The sequence below is a fragment of the Hydra vulgaris genome, chromosome 01 (assembly GCF_038396675.1).
Source record: "Hydra vulgaris chromosome 01, alternate assembly HydraT2T_AEP".
NCBI classification, from domain to species: Eukaryota; Metazoa; Cnidaria; class Hydrozoa; order Anthoathecata; family Hydridae; genus Hydra; species Hydra vulgaris.
Window position 1 is genome coordinate 21,840,001 of NC_088920.1, and position 22,147 is coordinate 21,862,147.

At 26.8% G+C, this 22,147-nt stretch overlaps 1 protein-coding gene and 1 long non-coding RNA gene across 3 annotated transcripts in view; both read left to right on the forward strand.

The window, feature by feature from the left end:
- The window catches only part of LOC136074828 (uncharacterized), a 3,449-nt gene extending 2,971 nt beyond the window's left edge, over positions 1-478 (forward strand). The window contains exons 3-4 of the long non-coding RNA XR_010635479.1: positions 255-287; positions 413-478. This is a non-coding gene — a long non-coding RNA (uncharacterized LOC136074828). The remainder of the gene's footprint in view (positions 1-254; positions 288-412) is intronic.
- A 10,320-nt stretch (positions 479-10,798) lies between these two features.
- Positions 10,799-13,893, forward strand: LOC136075205 (uncharacterized). Of its 2 annotated transcripts, none has more exons than XR_010635743.1 (3): positions 10,799-12,248; positions 12,344-12,556; positions 12,656-13,893. XR_010635743.1 is itself a non-coding variant. In XM_065787677.1 (3 exons), exons 1-3 carry the CDS (start codon positions 12,052-12,054, stop codon positions 12,897-12,899), a joined length of 654 nt encoding a protein of 217 aa, XP_065643749.1. In that variant the 5' UTR covers positions 10,801-12,051; the 3' UTR covers positions 12,900-13,893. The 2 variants fall into 2 exon arrangements, 1 of the variants encoding a protein (XP_065643749.1); XM_065787677.1 differs by having other exon boundaries at positions 10,801-12,248.
- The last annotated feature ends 8,254 nt before the right edge of the window (positions 13,894-22,147 follow it).

The window sequence follows — 22,147 nt, forward strand, 5'->3', positions numbered from 1 at the left end:
GTAAGAGTTTTATATAATTGGTTTAATTATATGTTTGCGTGTGTTATTGTGTGTGAAATATATACTTATATACATTTATATTGTTTTAATATATTTTTTGTAAGCTAAACTTAAAATGTAACTTAATTCATTATTTTTAACAAAGATAATTTAGTAAATGTGATATGATAAATTCAAAAATTTTTTTTTACAAGTTGGTAATCCAATTATGAAGTTGTAAAAAGCTATATATATATTTAAATTATTTTTTTTAGCCGGAAACAACAACACCAAAAATTTCTGCTAAAGTAAGATAAACAGCATCCTATTTAAATTCTCATTATTTACAATCTTGTTTTTTAAAAACTCTATATAATTTATGTGTATGTAATTTATTAGAATTTTTTATGACATTTTTAAAATATCATCATAGAAATTAGTCTTTCCAACAGAGAATTCTGAAGATGTTAAAGCTGCTAATGAACTGCTACTTGATAAGGTATTTATTTAGACTCAATATTCAAACACATTTTAAAATGATGTGACAAAGATATTAAACAATATTTAAAGTATTTAAAATGGCATTATTATCAATCTAGTTATTTATAAACCTCGACATCAATCATTGTTAATTAATCAACTATAAAATTATAACCAAAATTAACAATTTTTATAACCAAAATTTATTATATTTATAGGAATGTAGTCAAAAGATCAAAATGTAAGTTATTTTTTTAATATTTTTTATTGTTACTGTATTATATTCCAATATATATATATATATATATATATATATATATATATATATATATATATATATATATATATATATATATATATATATATATATATATATATATATATATATATATTCATATATTATTTAAATATAAATATAAATATATACATATAACTTATATATATATATATCTTAAATATTTATTTTTATATATAACTTATATATATATATCTTATATATATATATATATATATATATATATATATATATATATATATATATATATATATATATATATATATATTAGTAAAAACACTTATCTAATTTTTAGTTGTCTAAACTAAAAAAACAACTGATGATTAGATGTTACATGATAAAAGTGTTTTGACTAATTTATTATTGCTCTATTTTTTAAAAACATTGAGCACTCTATTTAATAGAACACATTTATTTTTATTTTAGAAAAACAAATTCAAAAGAGTGCATAATAGTTAATTGCAAAAGAAAAACATTAAACCTTTTGAGGCATTTGCAAAAATATCACAAGATAGAAAAAGAAAAGGCAAAAGAGCAAATTGCAAAGTTCAAGTTGAGCAACTCAACTAATTTAAAACTATGCCCCTTGCCATCATGTTTTGCAGTCGTTCAAAGAATGGATATCCATTTAATAAAATCGCATAACCTAAAACCAAATGAAAAAGTCTAGAAATATATTTAAAGAAAAAAATAAACAATGTCACACAGTAAAAACTGAAAAGACCGACGATTTGACTTTGTCAACATCAATGTTAACAAAAAATCTGGACAATATCGAGGAGTATAAATATGATGATGAATTCAATATTAACAAAACAAGCAGTGACTTTTCTTATTCAGAAAATGAATCAAGTAACACTGAGGATGAACTATTTGTTCCAAAGGATTTTTCTCCAACAACTCTACATCGAACCATAGAAGTTCTACTTGACGCGTTCAAAAATTTTTTGATTGGTCCAGACAATAAAAAAGTCTATATCAGCTGATACAACAGTATCTGATGTAAACTGATTTTTTCAAATTGTTGGTGCTACGCAAGATATTTCCATTTATTTCGAAATTGACACTATTAGAAATGTATACATTGCCAAGCTTGAAGAGAAAGGTTTAAAGGTTTGAAACTATAAAAAAGTATTTATTTTCATTAATACACTTTAGTAGATTTTTAATAAACGATAAAACATCATTACAATTGTCTGGATGTAATTCAACTGATTTATATCAAATTAAGGACATGCTAACAACTTGGACAAAAAGTTATAATAGAGCCTATCGACAAGGTTTTTATAAACGACAAGAACGAGATCATAATTCGCGTATAACACCAGATGAGGTGTAGAAGTATTTTGAATCAGAAGGTGCTATAAATGCTGTTAAACTTTTTAAAACATTTTCTTCATTTAAACAAGATATCACTCAGAAACAATACACAACAATGAGGGACTATTTAATATTTGATTTGTAAGTAAGATGTTTGACAAAATCAGAAGTATTAATGTCGAAACTAAAAAATATGTACAATCAATATATAGTAATACTTAGATTTTTCATAATTTTATAATTATTTGTTAATAACTTGGTCAGTTTTATTTCAAGAGATACAAATTTGATCGAGATTCGAAAGTTTAACTTTCTTCACTTCAGTAAACTCTGGCCTTGAAGTCACTAATATGCTGTCAAAACATTTTTAACAAACTTTAGTAGGAACTTGCTAACGGGGGAGGGGGGGGGAGGATTTTAGATTTCATTTTCCCTGACTTAAAATTGAAATATCCCTGATTTAGCAATGTAAATTTAACAAATTTAGCAATAATAAGGCAATACATAAAACTCACAGGAAATGCTTAAAAGCTGTTTATTTTAAAAAGTTGAACAAAAAAAGTTCAGTAAAAAAGGAAGTAAAAAGCAAATTGACTTTTTGTCTCCAATAAGCAAAAAATATATTTTTTATAAATAAATAAACTATTTTGTTACTGAATCCATCAAAAATTGTCTGACTTTTTTAAGATTTTGTTTTTTCTTTAAAGGCCAAGTTGCTGGCTACCCTATAACTTATACCTTCAAATTGTTGAAATTGTTGAAAAACTTACATTAAATCTTACCCTGGATTCAGTCAGACCATTTGTACTGATTCCTTAAAATTTTTTGCTAATTGTTATTATTATTTTTTGAATTAGTCATAATTGCATATAATACAATAATTAAATTTTAGAAAACTTTGAACTGTCAAAAATTTAAAAAGTAACATTGCATCTAATATAATTCATAAAACTAAATATTTTCACATAATTTTTCAATTATTGGTCTCTTATCTTGTTGATAATACTGTTGAAATCCTGTTGATATATGTCACTTAATTATGATAAGTCAGACATTTTTAAAAAATCCAACATACCAAAAACTTTGCCTTACTTGGACATTTGCAAAGTCGGATTATGGATCTGTTCCCCTTAAGACTCTGAATTAATGGGATTCTACAGTATTTTAATAAGATTAAAAAAAGAAAAAATTTTATTTTTACATTTATTTAAATTTTATTTTGTTATTAGTAGTTGCAATATTAAAAAAATTTTAATCAAAAATAGAAATAATGAAAAAGACCTTACCCTACTTTTTCTTTTTTCTTTCATACATTATTCTAGTTCGTATTTGAATGGTTGAGTACTTTGATAATTTATTATTAATTTCAATCCTTTCATTTATTGTAGCATCAAGTATGGGACCTCCAGTGATCAGGTCACTGAAAGTCTCTCTAATATTTTTAAGGTCCTCGGTTTGAAATAATTTAATTCTTTTAGGTGTCAGGTTGGTCTAAAAAATGATTAAATAAGACTTCATTTAATAATTAAATTAGATTTTTTTATCAATAGAATCAATTTTAGGCTAAAAAATATTTTACTTTATATATTGTTTCATAAAAGCAAAAGTGAAAATAAATAAACAAAAGTGAAAATAAATAAACAGAAGTGAAAATAAACCTAAATTGTGATTATTATTTAAATAAAAATTACTTTTATTGGTGGTGAAAGGCGTTTCATTTGTGGCGATTAAATGGTGGTTCTGACTTTGTCAAATATCTTACGAGGAGTAGTATTAATTCCAGTCAACGGTAATTTCGTTATAACTTCAGCCATTGTAGGTTCTGTGGAAACGTTTTTTTTTCCTCAAGAGCTTCATTCTGATTAGGTTCAGTGATAGTTGTGGGTTTTTAACTTTTAAAATAAGACTGCAAAGTACTACTGGCTTTTGCTGCATTAGCTCGATTATCTTGAGTGAAATAAAATTTTTTAGCTGTTTATTCAAAGTGTGCCATAAGACAAGCAACTTCCTGATAATTCCCTAATTTCTGCTCACATATACTTGAAGATGCAGATTTTGGTATTAAAGTAGAACAAATGCTACGCTTTTCAGGATTATAGTTACCTGCTTTTTTCCACATGAATTGGACCTGCGCATTTACAGCACCAGATCTCATTTGTTTTCCAGACCATGAAATAAAGATATTGTCAACTTTTGTTGGAATCTGGGATCAACATTGTTTATAAACGTTGTGTACCATTTAAACAGTTCGGGGTCCAAAACTACAAGTGCAGGACTGTGTGTATCTATTGTTTTATGTTTAAACACAGAAACTGTATAATTTCCATCTTCACTCAGTGCACCATTAAAAAACTCCTTAAGAGTTATGTTTGCAGCAACGCCGGCACGGTGAGCATGCCTGATCAACAAATCAAATATCAAATAGTCCCTCATTGTTGTGTATTGTTTCTGAGTGATATCTTGTTTAAATGAAGAAAATGTTTTAAAAAGTTTAACAGCATTTATAGCACCTTCTGATTCAAAATACTTCTACACCTCATCTGGTGTTATACGCGAATTATGATCTCGTTCTTGTCGTTTATAAAAACCTTGTCGATAGGCTCTATTATAACTTTTTGTCTAAGTTATTAGCATGTCCTTTATTTGATATAAATCAGTTGAATTACATCCAGACAATTGTAATGATGTTTTATCGTTTATTAAAAATCTACTAAAGTGTATTAATGAAAATAAATACTTTTTTATAGTTTCAAACCTTTAAACCTTTCTCTTCAAGCTTGGCAATGTATACATTTCTAATAGTGTCAATTTCAAAATAAATGGAAATATCTTGCGTAGCACCAACAATTTGAAAAAATCAGTTTACATCAGATACTGTTGTATCAGCTGATATAGACTTTTTTATTGTCTGGACCAATCAAAAAAATTTTGAACTTATAATGGATATTTTAATACTTTTTGGTGACTGCTCTACCAAAACACTCATTGTTTGTTGTCAATTTCAACAGGCAATGCAGGATCTAATATATCATAATTGCATTTTAGTTAAGTGCTGCTTTCTGTTTGTAAATCACTATTTTCACTAATCGTCACTAATTTCTGAAGTCTTCTTCGATATAATATCCTCAATAATGATGCTATTGGATCCTGATTTATCATCTACATTCTTGTTCTGATTATTGATGGCTTGAAGTTTTGGCTCATTCATATTTTTTTCAACATTATTGTTTTTAAATTAGGATTTACCATTTAAATTGCATATTTCGATTAAAGTAGTGTTCAAAACTGACTAACATCTTTTCGATATTTGAGGTAATTATGTTGTATGTAAATTTAAATTAAACAACAAGTGAGTTTTAAAATGTTAACAAAACTAATAAAAAATTAATAAAACGTAACAATTTAAAACAATAAAGAACAGAACTATTAGGTATACTTAAAATATATTAAAAAAATTTTTTTTTTCAAATTAAATCGTCATCAAATTAATCAAGTTTTTTTTGTTTCCATTTGATTGATTTTTTAGATTAAAACTTTTCCAAAGTAAAATTTTGAGCCAAATTTTATTTTCATTTGTATTGAGTTTCATTCAATTGCGTGTGCAAATTTAGGAAATATTCCTCGAACTCTTAATAAAATGAGTTTCTAATCAAAAAGTAATTTTAGTAATAAAGATTGTTTAGATTTGGCCATTTTATATTTAGCTAGTGCTAGTTTCTTATAAATAAGTTTCATATTAGAAAAACGTTTTTTTTAATATCGGGGGCTCATGCGGCTTGCGCTTGTTGCAGTTGCAACAGGCTATATATATATATATATATATATATATATATATATATATATATATATATATATATATATATATATATATATATATACATATACAGCCCTCTGAATTGGGGTCAATAATCGGCAATGCTGACCTAACTGCCAAAGTGTTTGAAGAATAAGATTAAGGTCGGCAAATTATTGCTGACCTCATTTTTCCTAATTCTGAGGGCTGCATATTTATACACACACACACACACACATATCTATATATATATATAATATATATATATATATATATATATATATATATATATATATATATATATATATATATATATATATATATATACATATATACATATATATATATATATATATATATATATATATATATATATATATATATATATATATATATATATATATATATATATATATATATATATATATAGATCTATAGTTTGTTGGCTTTGGGAAGAGCGGAAGGAAAAAAGTGATTCTTACGCCAACACATACGTCACTTTTAATTACTTTTGACTTTCGTCCAACATTTTCATGTTGGACGAAAGTCAAAACCATTAATTTAATTACAAATTAATTGTTATATAAAAAAACCACAAAAACGCAAATTTAAGTGACCAGAATGTTTTTAAAAACATTCTGAATGTTTTTAAAACATTTTGAATGTTTTTAACAATATAAACAATGTTTTTATTTTTATTTTTTTTTAATAAAATGTTTTTATTTTTATTTTTTTTAATAAAATGTTTTTACTTTTATTTTTTTTACTGTAAATCATGCGCGGAGTGTTGCTACATCGACTATCTTATAGCCTGATTCGCAAGGGAGTGCTGCTACATCGACTGACAAATAGCCTGACTCGCAAGGGAGTGCTGCTACATCGACTGAGGGTTTGGTTGGGGCAGGCAGTCTATCATTATTTTTAAAAAAAAATTCCGGTCTTGCATTTTAATTTTTACTTTTTGTCAACAAAATATGGAAAAAACTTTCGGACAACATCTAAGGGTTCTATATATATATATATATATATATATATATATATATATATATATATATATATATATATATATATATATATATATATATATATATATATATATATATATATATATATATCTGTGTGGAAAATAAGAAATCAAAGCCAAGCAGTCATTTGACAGGCTAACACATAGAATTGAGGGTCAATTGTTTTTTTGGACAGTGAAAATTTTTAAATTTTTCTTTTAATTTTAGTAATAGTAGTTTATGACTGAACATTAAAAATACAATAACTTCATGCTTGAAAATTAAGGAATTCTTATTACTTTTAAAATAATAGTTTTGAATAAAACTAATTTTTTAAATAGAAACTTGCAAATAACTAACGTTCAAATTACTTAATTAAAAATAAGAAATAGTTTTATGATAGCAATATAGCAATTACTTATGTAACATAGCATTATAATTACATTATGTTATTTTTACTAATTATATTTATTTTTTTTAAGAATCAAATTACTAAAAAAAAGCGCAAATGCGCAATTAGTAATTTTAAATTCAATTATAAACTATTGATTCATTTATTACAATTTGCGCCAAAAACTTACAAAAAAATAAAAAGATTTAAAGAAAAAAACTAAATAACTAAGTTCAGTTAAAGGAGATATTCTTATTAAAATACAACAATTATTTTTATATTATTATCAAAATAATATAATATTTTGATATTTAAAAATAAGAATTTAAATAATAAAATTAAAACTTCAATCATTTATAGAAAAAGAACCAGTAAATAAAATTAATCTAAATAAGTTAAACAATTAACAAAAATTATTATTTAACGTCATTACGAATTAAAGTAGCTTATCGTAAACAATAAAACTTTTTTAAACATTTTTTAAAAATCTAAATAATTTTATTAAATTGTGGTATATGCATTTCCAATTATAACCAAATTGTTTGTCAAATCTTGTTTTTCAATTTTGATAATTTTTACACTTTTTAAATTTTGAACCAAAACTCTTTCTAATGATAAACAAATAACCTAATCAATTTTAAAATTTCATGTAACATGCCTACTATAGAGTATTATTGTTATATCTTAATTGGATATGACTTTATCACATGTAAGGAAAATATATGTTCCTTAAATGTAATATAATATGTGAAAATTGTATGAAAATATATGTTCATACAATTTTTACATATAATTATACATAAATGTCTATATAACAAAGTTGATAAGTAGTGTAAATGACATTTTGTATTTTAAATTAAAAGTTTAAACTAACTTTCCAAGGTAAGAAAAATAAACTAAAATATATATACAATCATAAGAAATCAGTTATTTATCATTAGAATCATTATTCCTACTACTTTTGAGCTCATCAATAATATTTTTACCTTGGGATGGTGTCAACCGGACAAAATATATAGGTAGTACCTGTATATGCAATGTGATCTTATTTTTTGAGGTATAAATATAGAATAAAATATTTAGGCAGTAACGATATATTTTATTCTAAAACTCAAAAACTAAAGGTCACATTGCATTTTTAACTTTTAATTCCAAACCAACGCTCCATAGCAGTCCGGAAAAACAACAATTAACATGATTTTATTATACTTTGCTTATTAGACTCACTTAATCCTACCTATTAGGTAGGGTAAACTGACCAATTTATGGCAACTTTGCTTTTCATTATTTAAAAATATAAATTTGCATCGTGTAATATAACAAAAAAATTGGATTAAAATAAGATACTTAACAATGAATACAATTTACTTGTGGACTTTGTTAAGTTTGTATTCATTTAAGTAGCCTATAACATACGTGCCTATTATAATTATTAAATAAACGTTTAAGAATTTTAATGTAATCAGAAAAACTTTGAAAATACCAACGTAGACGAAAAGTTTATTAAATATTTTAAGTATGTTTTCGATGCATCGTATATTTTAAACTGAATATTTTAGAAATTACAAAGCTGGAAAATTATATTTTTTATATTATAACAGAACGATTTCACTCTTAATTAAAGATTTTAGTGCTTTTCAAAACCAACTAGTATTAGGGCGTGGGCAGAATTAGGTCAGTTTACCATATATTTGAAAACGTTACAAAGCGTACTTTGGATCTAGCAAGAATGTTAAAAGACGTACTTCGGAACGTAAGGGTTAACCGAAACTCTGAACAGGGATCATCCATAAATTAGGCAACGCTAAATTTATTTAAAAATAAAGAAAGTTTGAGACCTTAAGTTCTTTACGCAGCGGTTTTCATTAAACTTAATGAGCAATTTTTATTTCATATTTAAACAAAGGGAAAACTTTTGTTTTTCTTTGTTTGGTAATTAGTAAAACTTAGCATTACGTAATTGATGGACGATCCCAAAGGTGATCAAAATCAATAAAAACAGTATTTTGACCTGCCTTAATGTATAACTATAATACAACTTTTTTTTGGAAAATTAATAAAGAAAATTATTTATTTACGCAAGTTGCTGTTATAGGGTGATTAAGCTTACTTAGTTGATGTGAACACTCCATTAACGGAGTAGTAAAAGCCTGTTTAGGGATTGTTACAGCCGTAAGCGCAACGTGTTGCTCATACAGCTGTAACAGTCTATGCGCAGTGCACGCTCTGCGCAATTTATAAAATACGTCACGCAAAAATTGTGTGACGTATTTCATAGACAACCCATAAACCAGGAAAAAATATGTTCTTATTTTGTATTGTAAAAATGCTTAGTTTTTGAGACAGTTTTAAAAAAGGTTAAAAATGCTCTTATTTTGTAACACCTAAAAAACCTAAAAAAAACAATAAAACTGACTTTAATGAAAAAAATTAAATTGGACTTTAATGAAAAATAGAAAAAAAAACGAACGTTTTTGATGTGGAATTCGACAGCAATCATAATTCTTAAAAAAACAATATTTCGTCAGATTCTAATTTAATTTTAATTTTTTCACAATCAATAAAACTCACAAATTATTAATGAACGGCCGCCCTGTGTAGAAAATACAGTCTAGCTTCCAAATGAAAAAAGTCTTTAGCTTTCAAATCACAGTCAAAAGCTATAATAATGATAGTCCATGTAGGAAGTTATTTATATTTGCTGAAATTACCGCGTTTTGGGTGTAAAAAATCTCTTTTTTTTTTTTTTTTTTTCCGCATAATTTTAATTTCAAATTCCGAATTGATTTTGTAAGGTATAACACGTTGGCGTACATTTTTATGATTTTTTTTTTAAATGCGCTTGCGTACAATTTTATTAATCCTTTTCAAATTTCAAATTCAAGTTCAAAAAATTCAAAAACAAATTAAGATTCTGCGATAAATTTTGATCTTAATGCAATTATAATTAAAAAATTGAAAATTTTAAGATTTTCACCTTTTTAATTGAATACCTTAAGAACTGAAAATTTAACAATAAGTTTTCAGGTCTGTGGTATGAGTTATAAACAAAACTATTGTCTAAATAAGAGAGCAGATGCTAACTTACTCAACGAACATTTAATTACGTTGAGTAATCAAAAAAAAAAGAAGAATGACGGTTTAACAAGCTGAGCAAAATGCTCAGCTTGCACGGTGGTTTAATTTTAAGCACTTGCGGACATTTATTATGCGCATGCGTTACTTTAAAAACAACAACAACATAGTAACTTTGATTTTTTTTTTGTAATGGTCTTTTACCGTAACCTAATAAAAAAGGTCATATCATTGCTTTAAAGATGTATAAATCAGATATAAACTATAAACTGATAAAATGTGTGGCCAAGGAAAACATATTTTATTTGAAATACTTAATTTATTAATTTTTATGTGATAAAATACGCAGGAAAGTCGAAAATTATTTTATGGTCATCCTTACTACTAAAACTTAATAATTAAGCATTTATTAGAATTTTTATGCTTTAAAGATATATATATTTTAAAAAAAGATGGTTTTAACTTTATAATAAAAAAAAAATCAGAGTCCGGTTACTTTTTTAAGTTTAAAAATTTTGTACATCAAATCTTATATTTTAGCAATAAAAAAACACATAAAAATGTCACATGAAACAAAACTAAAAACATTATGCAGAATATGTGGAGAAAGTCTAGATAATGATAGTGTTCTTTTAACAAAACATATTGTCAGAATAGAATTTTGTTTTTTTATCCGAATCGATAAGGACCACCCAAATAAGCATCCTCAAAAAATGTGTTATAGATGCTTTTCAATATTAAGAAATATTGAAAAAGGTTCAAACACTGAATTAAAATTACGATCTTGGCCTGAAAATTGCAATGTAACTGAATGTGTTTGCTTCAAAGCCAATAAAGGAAGAAAAAAAAAGAAAAAGATAAGTGAAAGACCTTTAAGTATTAGTTATAGTGAAAATATTTGGACTAGACACAAAATAAATAACATACAATCTAAACTTTTACCTCAAACAAAATTTAATCTTAAACTGCAAGATATTAACTTCACTTTAAACCCTCATGTGCATCTTTGTGTGTGCACTATTTGCAACGAAATTATGCATAAACCAATTATTATAAAAAACTGTCTTCATTCATTCTGTGCACCATGTCTATTACCACTTATAATTGGCAAACTAATAACAAAAACAAAATGCCCTAAATGTTCCTTTTCAATTCCAAGTGATGGGTTAATTTCATCAACCAATGTCATTGAAATGTTAGAAAATTTGCAAGAAGTATGCAAGCAAAGTTGTGGTAGATTGTTTAAAGTCAAACAACTGTCAGAACGAAAGAAACATCAAAAAACTTGTCAGACAACTCCAATATCAAGTTCAACAACATTATCAATATCATCGTCATCAACTTCACAAATAAACTTTTCAGATATATTCGCATTGGATTCAACAAGTGTTATACCAAGAAATATTGAAGATGCTGCTCTGCATGTAATAAAACAAAAAATGTCTCAAACAAAATCAAATGTAATTGAATTTCCGACAGGAGGACCAAGGGTAAGACTATCTTTACAAAAAAGGAGACTGTAAAATTACTATAACAAAACAAAAACGCTTTCAATTTTATAAAAGGAAACTATAGTATGATTTTTTGAATATTTTAAATAAATTACACAACATTTTAGCCCTTATGCTTCACATCAACACCAAGAGCCTACAAAGAAAGCTCAGATGTATGTTTACGCACAATTCGCAGACGACAATTACATCTAAAACATAATATGAGCAAAACATGTGGAGAAAGCATTAGTTCTACAATCAAGCAAACTGCTACTCTTTTGAATTCTTTTAATGAAAATGAAAAAGAAAATATTCTGAGCAAATCAAATATTTCAAAAGCCAAAATATCTGCTAAAGAAATGATCAGTTTAAAAGCAAACATGAGCAGTACTTATGTCAACATGAAAATATTATCTAGGTACACAAGATTGCAATTATTATATAGAAATCTTGAAAAGACAAATTCAATACTTTTAATAGTTATTGATAATTAAAAAAACATTATCATTTTAGGTGGTTGAAAAACAACAATGTAATTTGTGCTTCTAATGCAAAACAAAGAAATGTGGCTAAGAAATGGTCATGTGATGATCTTATTGTTAAAAACGCTCCATTTATGGTTGAAAAAAAAGATTCAAAAGGTTCTTATGAAATCAAGGAATTGCCATGTGCATATATTGAAAATCTACAAGGACATATAACAAATGTACTAGATAGACTAGATAGGTACAAACAAATCTTTTTAAAAAAATACTTTAACATACTACAATAAATTAAATGCAATACTATAAAAACAAAAATTAATTTTTCTTGTTATAATTTTAGCAACAACCTCTTATTATACAACAAGATTAAAGACAACGAAATCCATATAAAAATAGGAGGTGACTATGGAGGTGATTCGTTCAAAATGTTTTATCAAGTAGCGAATTTGGAAAAGCCTAATGCCAAAACAAATACAACAATATTTAATATATTTGAGGCAAAAGATTATACCACAAATTTGAAAATTTCATTGACAAGATTTACATCAGAAATCGATTTTTTGCAAAAAATGATCTGGAAGTAAGAACATATTACAAACAACAAAATAATTCAATTATCCAAGCACACTAAAATTCAAAAACATCCAAACAATATTTGACATAAACAAAATCATCAACTCTTGGTTTCTTACCACAATTGTCAGGATTATGATAGATAACAGTTTCTTTTTAAAAAAATGTATAATAATTTAATTCTGTTCAATTTTAGAGAAAAGCAGATTCGTGTATTTGTATTCGGTGATTATGAATTCTTGTGTGCAATTTATGGAATAACTGGTGCAAATGGTAAGTACATATTTAATACAGATTTCTTTAAAAAAACTCATCTGGGCCAAATACATGCAACATGATTTATTTTGCTTTCTTAACACAAACTTGTTCAATTACTTTAGGTAGACACTCATGCCTGTTTTGCAACATAACAAGTCAAGGAATGTCAAATCCAATTAACGATAACATTGAAATGCGATCACTAAAGACACTAGATTTATCTCTAGCAAAATTTAACAACCATGGTGCAGATCCCAAGTTTGCCAAGTTATGTGACAATGTTATTGACCAACGGTTGTTCAATGTGCCACTTGATCAGGTGCCTTGCTTTTATTTATTATTCACATTATTTTGATTTTATTTATTAGGAATTCTTCGCAAATTCACATAATCGTTTATTCAATAGAATACAATACAAGTTATTGGTGGGGTAAATGTAAATGGTGGTGTATGCAATTGTAAATAATATAAATTTTCTTGTACTATTAGATAGGAGTTCCTGCTTTACATATCTCACTTGGTATATACTTAAAGTTTTTCAACATGTTAGAAGACTCTTGTCACACAATTGACATAAAAATTGCAGGTCGAATGGCAGTAACCAACCAAACACTTGACTGTGAGGAATTTAATGCATATATAGAGCACCAGCGCCAAATAAATCAACTTCAAATAAGTATTCAAGCACTTGAAGATAAAACACGTGTTATAACAGAAGCACTTGAAATGCAAATAATTTTTAACCCTGAAAATGAAGAAAAAATTAAATTAGTATTTGAACGTCATCTGATTCACTTTGAAAAGAAAAAGAAAGAACAGGTAACAACTTTAATTTTTATTATTTACTAAAAATATTTAATTTAGATTGGTAATTAAACCCGGAATAATATAGCTGAGAATCTTATACATTGGAATATCTAAGTTTTGTTTCATTGGTTATGTTTTTTTGAATTTATCTTAAGAACATATTTAATCATAGATCTCAGAACTGAAAATACTGCTTGAAGCAGACCATATAAAGAAATCATTTGGGCCACTTGTAAACAAACTTGATAAGGTACTTAACTCATTAGGAGTACAAAGACAAGCATATCACGGGAAAAGTTTTGTTGGTAATCATGTTAACAAAATGTTAAAGGTAAAATAATATCTAATATATATTTCCTACATTTATAAAATCTACTTTTTACTAAAAACAAACTCTACGTAAATTTAAATGTAAAATACAGTATAAATATATGTGTGCGTGTGTGTGTGTCTCTGTGTGTGTGTAAGTGGAATAGATGGCTAATACTAACATCATTAGACATAACTAGATACATAATTAACAACAGTTACTATATATAATACATATTTCACAATTATTTTATATATTAAATTAGGAGAAAAGTATCCTTGAACTTTGCAACTCTATACCAAACCTTGTGGTTGAACTTGGGTTCAACGACACTGATATACACAGAGAAACTATTGAAGTTTGTAAAAACTTCAAGGTACTCTTCTCTAAGTTTGGAATATGTCACAAGCTTATTAACTCCTGCAATCAGTTTAATGAAGATAACAAACAGGACCTTGGTATGTCATATGTTATAATTTGGCAGAACACAATAAATAGAGAAAATTATTTTTCTCTATTTATTGTGTTCTGCCAAAAGAGTGCTTAATGTTCTTAAAGAACAGAGCAATAAATTAGTAAGAAACGCTTATCTATCTTTTTTCTTCAACTTTAAGTTTCACCATTGCTTGATCATCAGGAAGAGTAGGACTCTTCATGATGATCCAGCAATGGTAAAACTTAAAATTGAAGAAAAAAGTTAGATAAGTATTTTTTTACTAATATATATATATATATATATATATATATATATATATATATATATATATATATATATATATATATATATATATATATATATATATATATATACATATATATATATATATATATATATATATATATATATATATATATATATATATATATATATATACATATATATATATATATACATATATATATATATGCATATATTTATATATATATATATATATATATATATATATATATATATATATATATATATATATATATATATATATATATATACATATAATTGGTTACAGAAAATCGAATCAAAGATTTTATGAAGTACTTCCATGAAAACTAGCTAAATGCTTCAATCACATCCAAGCTTCATTTGCTTGAGTACTATGCATTACCTTTCATTATAAAATGGGGAGAAGGACTAGGTATTTATGGAGAGCAAAGTGGAGAAAGTCTACATGCTGAAATCAACCGCATGAAGAGTACCTACTGCCATATGAAAGGAGTGCGTAGATTAAAAAGCATGATGAATGAGCATTTCATAAAAAACAACCCAGCTGTAAAAAAACACCAAAAAAAAGCTCAGCCAAGAAAAAGAAAATTTGTAGATACTAAAAATAATACGATAAAATACTGCAAAATGATTTAAAGATAATAAATGGCAGTATTAAAGCCTATATAATATTTCTGTCAGTATTTTTAACCTTTCAAATAAAAAGAAAACTTACTAATCTTTAAAAGCATTATATTATCACAAAAAAAAGTAACCGGTTTTTGATTTTTGCTTTAAACAATTCACGAACTTTTATATTAAAAAAAAAAAATCAAGGTAGTCACTAAAAAATTTAAAACTTATGAATATAGACTACAATGTCAGCACAAGTTAAACTTCGCCTAAAAAACAGCTTAGTTTCACTTTAGTCCCACTTCTATTCTCTTTGTAAAATTATTTAAATGATACCTTTGATGACACAGACCATACCTAAAGTATTGTTTTGATATCATTTTTTATAGACTATTTAGAAATATCTACAAATAAATCTAATTTGAAGTTTAGCAACTTTATTATTAATTCTTTGTTTACTTGCGGACATTATTGTTTATCAACATTTGAGCAGAATATAACGCATGCGCATAATAAATGTCCATTACTAAACCACCGTGCTTGTTGAACCGCCATATACTTAATACTTACTACTCTCGAAATTATCAAACATTGTAAACATTAAACATCATAACTATAACTATATATATATATATATATATATATATATATATATATATATATATATATATATATATATATATATATATATATATATATATATATATATATATATATATATATATATATATATATATATATATATATATATATATATATATATATATATATATATATATATATATATATATATATATATATATATATATATACAGTGGCGGCAGAAAGTCATGCACCCAGCAAATTTTACAACAAAATTTTGATTTTAGGATAGGTTTTAAAAATAAAAACAACCAAATTTCAAGTTCTTTAATGTCAAGGTTGTTTACTTTGTGTAGGAACTTTAAATTTTTTTGTGACTTAATTTTTAGTAACTTTGTGGTAATTTGGATGTTAATTTATGCGATCAGCTGATGTCCCTTTAAATTTTGTTTACAATTGATATATTTGATAATACTTTATTTATTTGTATTTTGGGCTTGTAACTTACCAGTCCATGCTATTTTGTATTTGTTTTTCGGTTTTTAGTGGATATTAATTGTAATTTTTACATTGGTTGCATTATTTATTGTTTTATTTTGGAAAATGGAGGTTAATATGATTGGCCTAATTGTGCAATTAAGACTTGGCATTTGGGTCACAAATTTAACTTGCTTAGCATTTATTTGGTATTATTTTTCATTCTAAATATTGTTTAATGATGTATTTCATATTACTTGGTATTATAAAACAATTTTTTTATTTTAGATTTATTTTTATAAAATTATTATCATAACTGGAGCGAAGAAGCTGACTGCGGAGGAGCGGCTGGAGGTGGTTGTGCAGGTCAGGAATGGGTCGACTTTTGATGCAGTGGCTCAGAAAATGGGAATAAGCAAGTCACAGTAACTAGGCTGATGAGGAAATACTGGGAGACAGGATTGGTGGCTGATAGATCCCGCAGTGGTTGTCCGAAGAAGACGTTGTCTAGAGATGATCGTCTTCTTGTCCGAATGAGCTTAGCGGATACGCGGTTAACTGCCCCTGATATAGCTGCCAGGCTGTATAGATTATATAGAATCAGGCTGGCTGTTAGGACTGTTAGGTCCAGGCTGCAGAAAGCTGGTTTAAACACTTGTGTGGCTGCGAAGAAGCCACTGTTAACCCGTGATCACCGCCTGAGGTGGAGAGCATTTGCACTGATGCAACGTGGCTGAACCATCGATCAATGGAAACAGATTCTCTGGAGTGACGAGAGCAGTTTTCAAGTGTTTAGTGGTGGGAAGAGAGTTTTAGTGAGGAGAAGAGTGGGTGAAAGATACCACAGCAGTTGCATTAATGCTACTGTGAAGCACGGAGGAGGGTTTATCATGGTTTGGGGTTGCATGTCATGGTCCGTGATAGGTCAATTGTACCGCTGTGTAGGTGCAATGAACCAGGACCAGTACATTGGAGTCCTAAGAGATCACATGCTCCCTTCAGCTGGTGCTTTATTTTGCAGACAAGGTGAGTTTGCCTTTTAGCAGGACAACGCACCCTGTCACAAAGCTAAGCAGGTATATGATTTCTTAACCTCCAAACGTGTACGAGTCTTGGAGTGGCCTCCTCAGAGCCCAGACCTCAATCCCATTGAACATCTGTAGGAGATCATCTTCCAAAAGCTGCAGGTATCCAAATCCACTAGTTTGGAAGATTTGTTGAGGTGTTTGAATAAAGCGTGGGAAAGCATCACCCCAGAAACATTACATTAATTGGTCGAGTCCATGCCACGGCGTATTATGCATGTCCTCAAAGCCAAAGGCGGTCATACAAAATATTAAACATATCATTATTTTTATTTTTAAGACATTTATATTTCATGTTGCTAACATTTGGGACAGTTATTAGTGTCTTTTAAACAAAATTTAAATGTGTAAATAGTAAAAAAGTGTTATTTTTCAGTTGGGTGCATGACTTTTTGCCGCCACTGTATATATATATATATATATATATATATATATATATATATATATATATATATATATATAGATTGGTATGTAGTTGTTTTAAAACGGTAACTAAGGCGGTGCTATGATTTTTTTATGTACCGTAGATACTTGTTTATGTACCTAACTAAAAGGTTTAGAGAAACAAAATCAAAATATTAATTTTTTATACTCCATAAATTCATTGACTTTTGTTAAAAAACTAAGGATGTTTCCCAAAAAAAAAAAGTAAAATATATTCCCTTTTGTACACTCAGAGGCGATTCAACAAATAAAATGAGGGGGGATGAATCTTTAAAAAGTACCGACTGGCTTCGTAAAAAAAAAAAAAAGATCCTTAAAACTAAAATTAACCCTTTTTAAAATGTGTAAAATACCCGACTAGCCAACTAAACTCGTAAAAAAACCTACTATAACTTGAAAATTATTATTTTTTGAACCCTCCCCCTTCCCCGTAAAATCGCCTCTGCGTACATTTATACACTTTTGTGCAATTCCCAATACCTGCCTACGTACTCTATGAATGACCACCTAGCCATTACGTTAACAAAAAAAAAAAGTTTTTTGGTAATTTCCAAGTGTTTTCGAGCATGCACAAGCAGTTAAAAAAAAGCTGTCACATATTAGAAGAGAAATAAATGCTCAACTGCAAATCACGACGTTAAAATTATCTTGCTCTATCTCTACTATTTGAATTTTGAGATAAAACGTTTTTAAAAAATAAAATCTTTACGTGCCAGCATATTACCCAAATTTTTTACTTTTAATTTAGGTTTCAATATCTTGTATTGAAATCTAAAAAAAACCAGGAGAAAAACATTTTTCTGAGGTACATTAACTATCAATAAATCAACTTTTTTAAAAGTGGAGATAGAACAAGATAATTCTAACGTCGCGAAATGTTGAGCTTTTATTTCTGTATACTTTCTTGTTATTTATACGCTTTTTGTCAATCAATTATTATCTTCTAATTATGAAAAACCGAAAACAGACAAAGACAACGCTGTAAATTAGTCGCAAAACTGTTTTGTAAATATCAACTTTGAGAAGTGCAAAGTAATGCAAGTCGGTTGTCGGATTAACTAACAATACCATAGTTTACATTGATAGTCGGGTTGGGAGTTAAATGCTTTGGTTTTCTTAAGAAGACATTTTAGTGTCAGAGCTTTTCAGTTGTGAAAAAAACTGTAACAACTGTATATTAAATTACATCTATATTTTTGAACGCAAGCCTAGTCATTGCCACTCAAACCAGAAACTGGTCTTGTCCAACAACGCACAATATTGTTAAATATTGTTCAATTTATTCTAGAACTACATCCTTTCTTTTTTTATACTTTCTCATTAAACTCAGCATAAAATTGACTTATTTTTTAAAAACCGTGCTTCAAGCCGTAGAAGGTTTGGAGGCGCAGAATATAGTTTATGTACCTACAGAAAACTCTTTAAATAATATTTTTATAATACTATTTCGGTTGCAGCAATCTCAATCGTCAGTATATGAAAGTCTGGTGTTGCTTTCATTTATCAATGTTGTACTTTTTATGTATAAATTTGGTTACTGTAGTAAATAAAGAAAAATCTATGATCTTTTTATTTTCAGTTGCAGTCCTGCTAGATGGAAGATCTTATTTTACAAGCTTTCGGATACCAGACGTTTAGCTCAGACTATAAAACTAATTGCAACTACGGAAAATTACTGCTGCTCTAAAGCCATTGCTTTAGCTTCAACCAAAATATCAACTCATGATGATCATGAACTCATGAAAAGATGATATGTCTTGGCGATGAAACAGAATTTTTTGCAAACGACTGATGATATAAAAATTGTAATGAACGAAGATATGCAGCTTTTCTTGAAAATCTGGATGTTAAGTAACATTATTAGAAATAAGAACACAATCATTAACTTGTATAACTGTACATGCTTTTAGTTTAAAAATATGCGTACTTATTGGGGCGCATATTTGCCGTTATGCCCCGGGCTTCTTTAAAGCTCTCGGCGGCCCTGCTTCTAGCGGAGTAGTTAAAAAAAATAAGACAAAAGTGAGATAATCGTGAAAGTTATCAATCACAAAAAATTGCGTTAAGTTTTATTAAAAACAATGCAATATAAATAAGTATTTAGGGCTGATTAATAAATATAAACGTAATATTTAGGGCTGATTAATAAATATAAACATAAATCAAAAAAGGCAAACAATTAATTAAAAAGACGCTAAAGAAAAATTAATAATTTTCTAATAATGTAAATGATTTATTTAATTCCAAACTTTTTAAATTATTTTTAAAAAAGATATTTGAAATCTAGTATATCGAAGCCCATGTTTAGTAAATACCGTTTTGAATCAGCCTAAAAACTTTTTAAAGTGCAGTTTAAAATGAAGTCTTGTTTTTCATTAAAAATATGAATAAAATTTTTCCAAACAAAAGGTCCCCTTCATTAAATATGGTACGACCTTAATTTTATATGGTTTATATTAACCCACATTTTGCTTTAAACATAAATAATGTTACTTGATGAATATTAATCTTATAAATATTTAAAGCTTTAAGCTAACGTAAGAGAGGTTCGCAATGTCCATTCCTCTTTGCCCCAAACATTATCCCGCAAGCATGTTTTTGTTTGCTATAAATTTTTTTGAGTTTAGTGTGATTAGTGCTACCCCAGGCAACGTTACAGTAAGAAAGATATCTGTGTACAAACGAAAAAATATATATATTTTAAAGATTCATTATTAAGAAACGGTTTTGTTCGACATAACATGGAAATACTTTTTGAATTCTTACTTTCGATATATTTAATGTGGATGTTCCATGACAATTTTTCATCTAAAAACACTCCTAGAAAGTTTTTATTCAATTTCTTATTAATCACTATGTTACTGATTAAAAGATCGGACAATTTAAGAGGAATATTATCGGCTTTACAAGGTTTATGGAATAGGATAAACTTTGTTTTATCTACGTTTAATGAAAGTCTGTTACTTTAAACCACTCGTTGATCTTAATTCTTCGTTAAAAATTTTAAAAAGAACAAAAATATCTTTGTGAGAATAAAATAAATTAGTGTCATCTGCAAATAAAGTAGTGTTTAATATTTTAGATGGTAAATATAAGTCATTTATATAAAGTAAAAATAATAATGATCCTAAAATAAAACCCTGGGGTACCCCACAAGTTATTATATTGTTTTTTGAATCTTATGATTATGATTATGATTATGAATCTTATCTTCTTTTTTGATTCTTTAAGTATAAATTGCTTTCTGTTAGTTAGATATGATTTAAACCAAAAAAAACTTTTGTTTTAAACACCGTAATTTTCTAGTTTTTTTAAAAAGTATCTCATGATTTACTGTGTCGAAAGCTTTGGATAAATTTAAAAAAAACCCATATTGTATAGCAATCGTTATTAAATCCATTTGATATATGTTTAACCAATTCAATTATTGCATGGTCTTTAGAATGGTTTTTTTAAAATCATATTGATTATAGTATAAAATCTTATTTTCAGTTAAATATTTATAATGCTTGATATACATAATGCGTTCAATCAGTTAAAAAAAGCAGGGCAAGACTGAAATTGGTCTGTAGTTTGAAATATTAGTCTCATCAACAGAATTGTAAATAGGTAATACCTATTAGGTATTATTTTTGCAATTCTTAATATATCTGGAATATGACCTGATTTACATGAGAGATCAAAAATATAGAATAATGAGGGTCCGATAATATTAAAAACAGGTTAAAAATTAATATTATTTTGATCAATCCCTTTATTTTTTTTAAGACTATTAAAAACATTTTTCAAAATTGGTTCGTCCATAATTATATCAGTTGTTGTATGATATGAATCAAATCCTTTTTGGCTAAATGGAACTTTCGTTGCTAAGCTTGGACCAACATCAAGAAAAAAGCAGTACAATACCTCAAAAATAACTTCTCTATGATAAATGAGTTTTTCATCAGTAAAAAGTTTTTGAGG

What these genes read in the sequence shown, in the direction of transcription:
- LOC136075205 (XM_065787677.1), top strand. Translation starts at nt 12,052, where the DNA reads ATGAGCAAAACATGTGGAGAAAGCATTAGTTCTACAATCAAGCAAACT. An exon ending in AACATGAAAATATTATCTAG is followed by an intron (nt 12,249 to 12,343) that starts GTACACAAGATT and finishes TTATCATTTTAG; the next exon opens with GTGGTTGAAAAACAACAATG. An exon ending in GTACTAGATAGACTAGATAG is followed by an intron (nt 12,557 to 12,655) that starts GTACAAACAAAT and finishes TTATAATTTTAG; the next exon opens with CAACAACCTCTTATTATACA.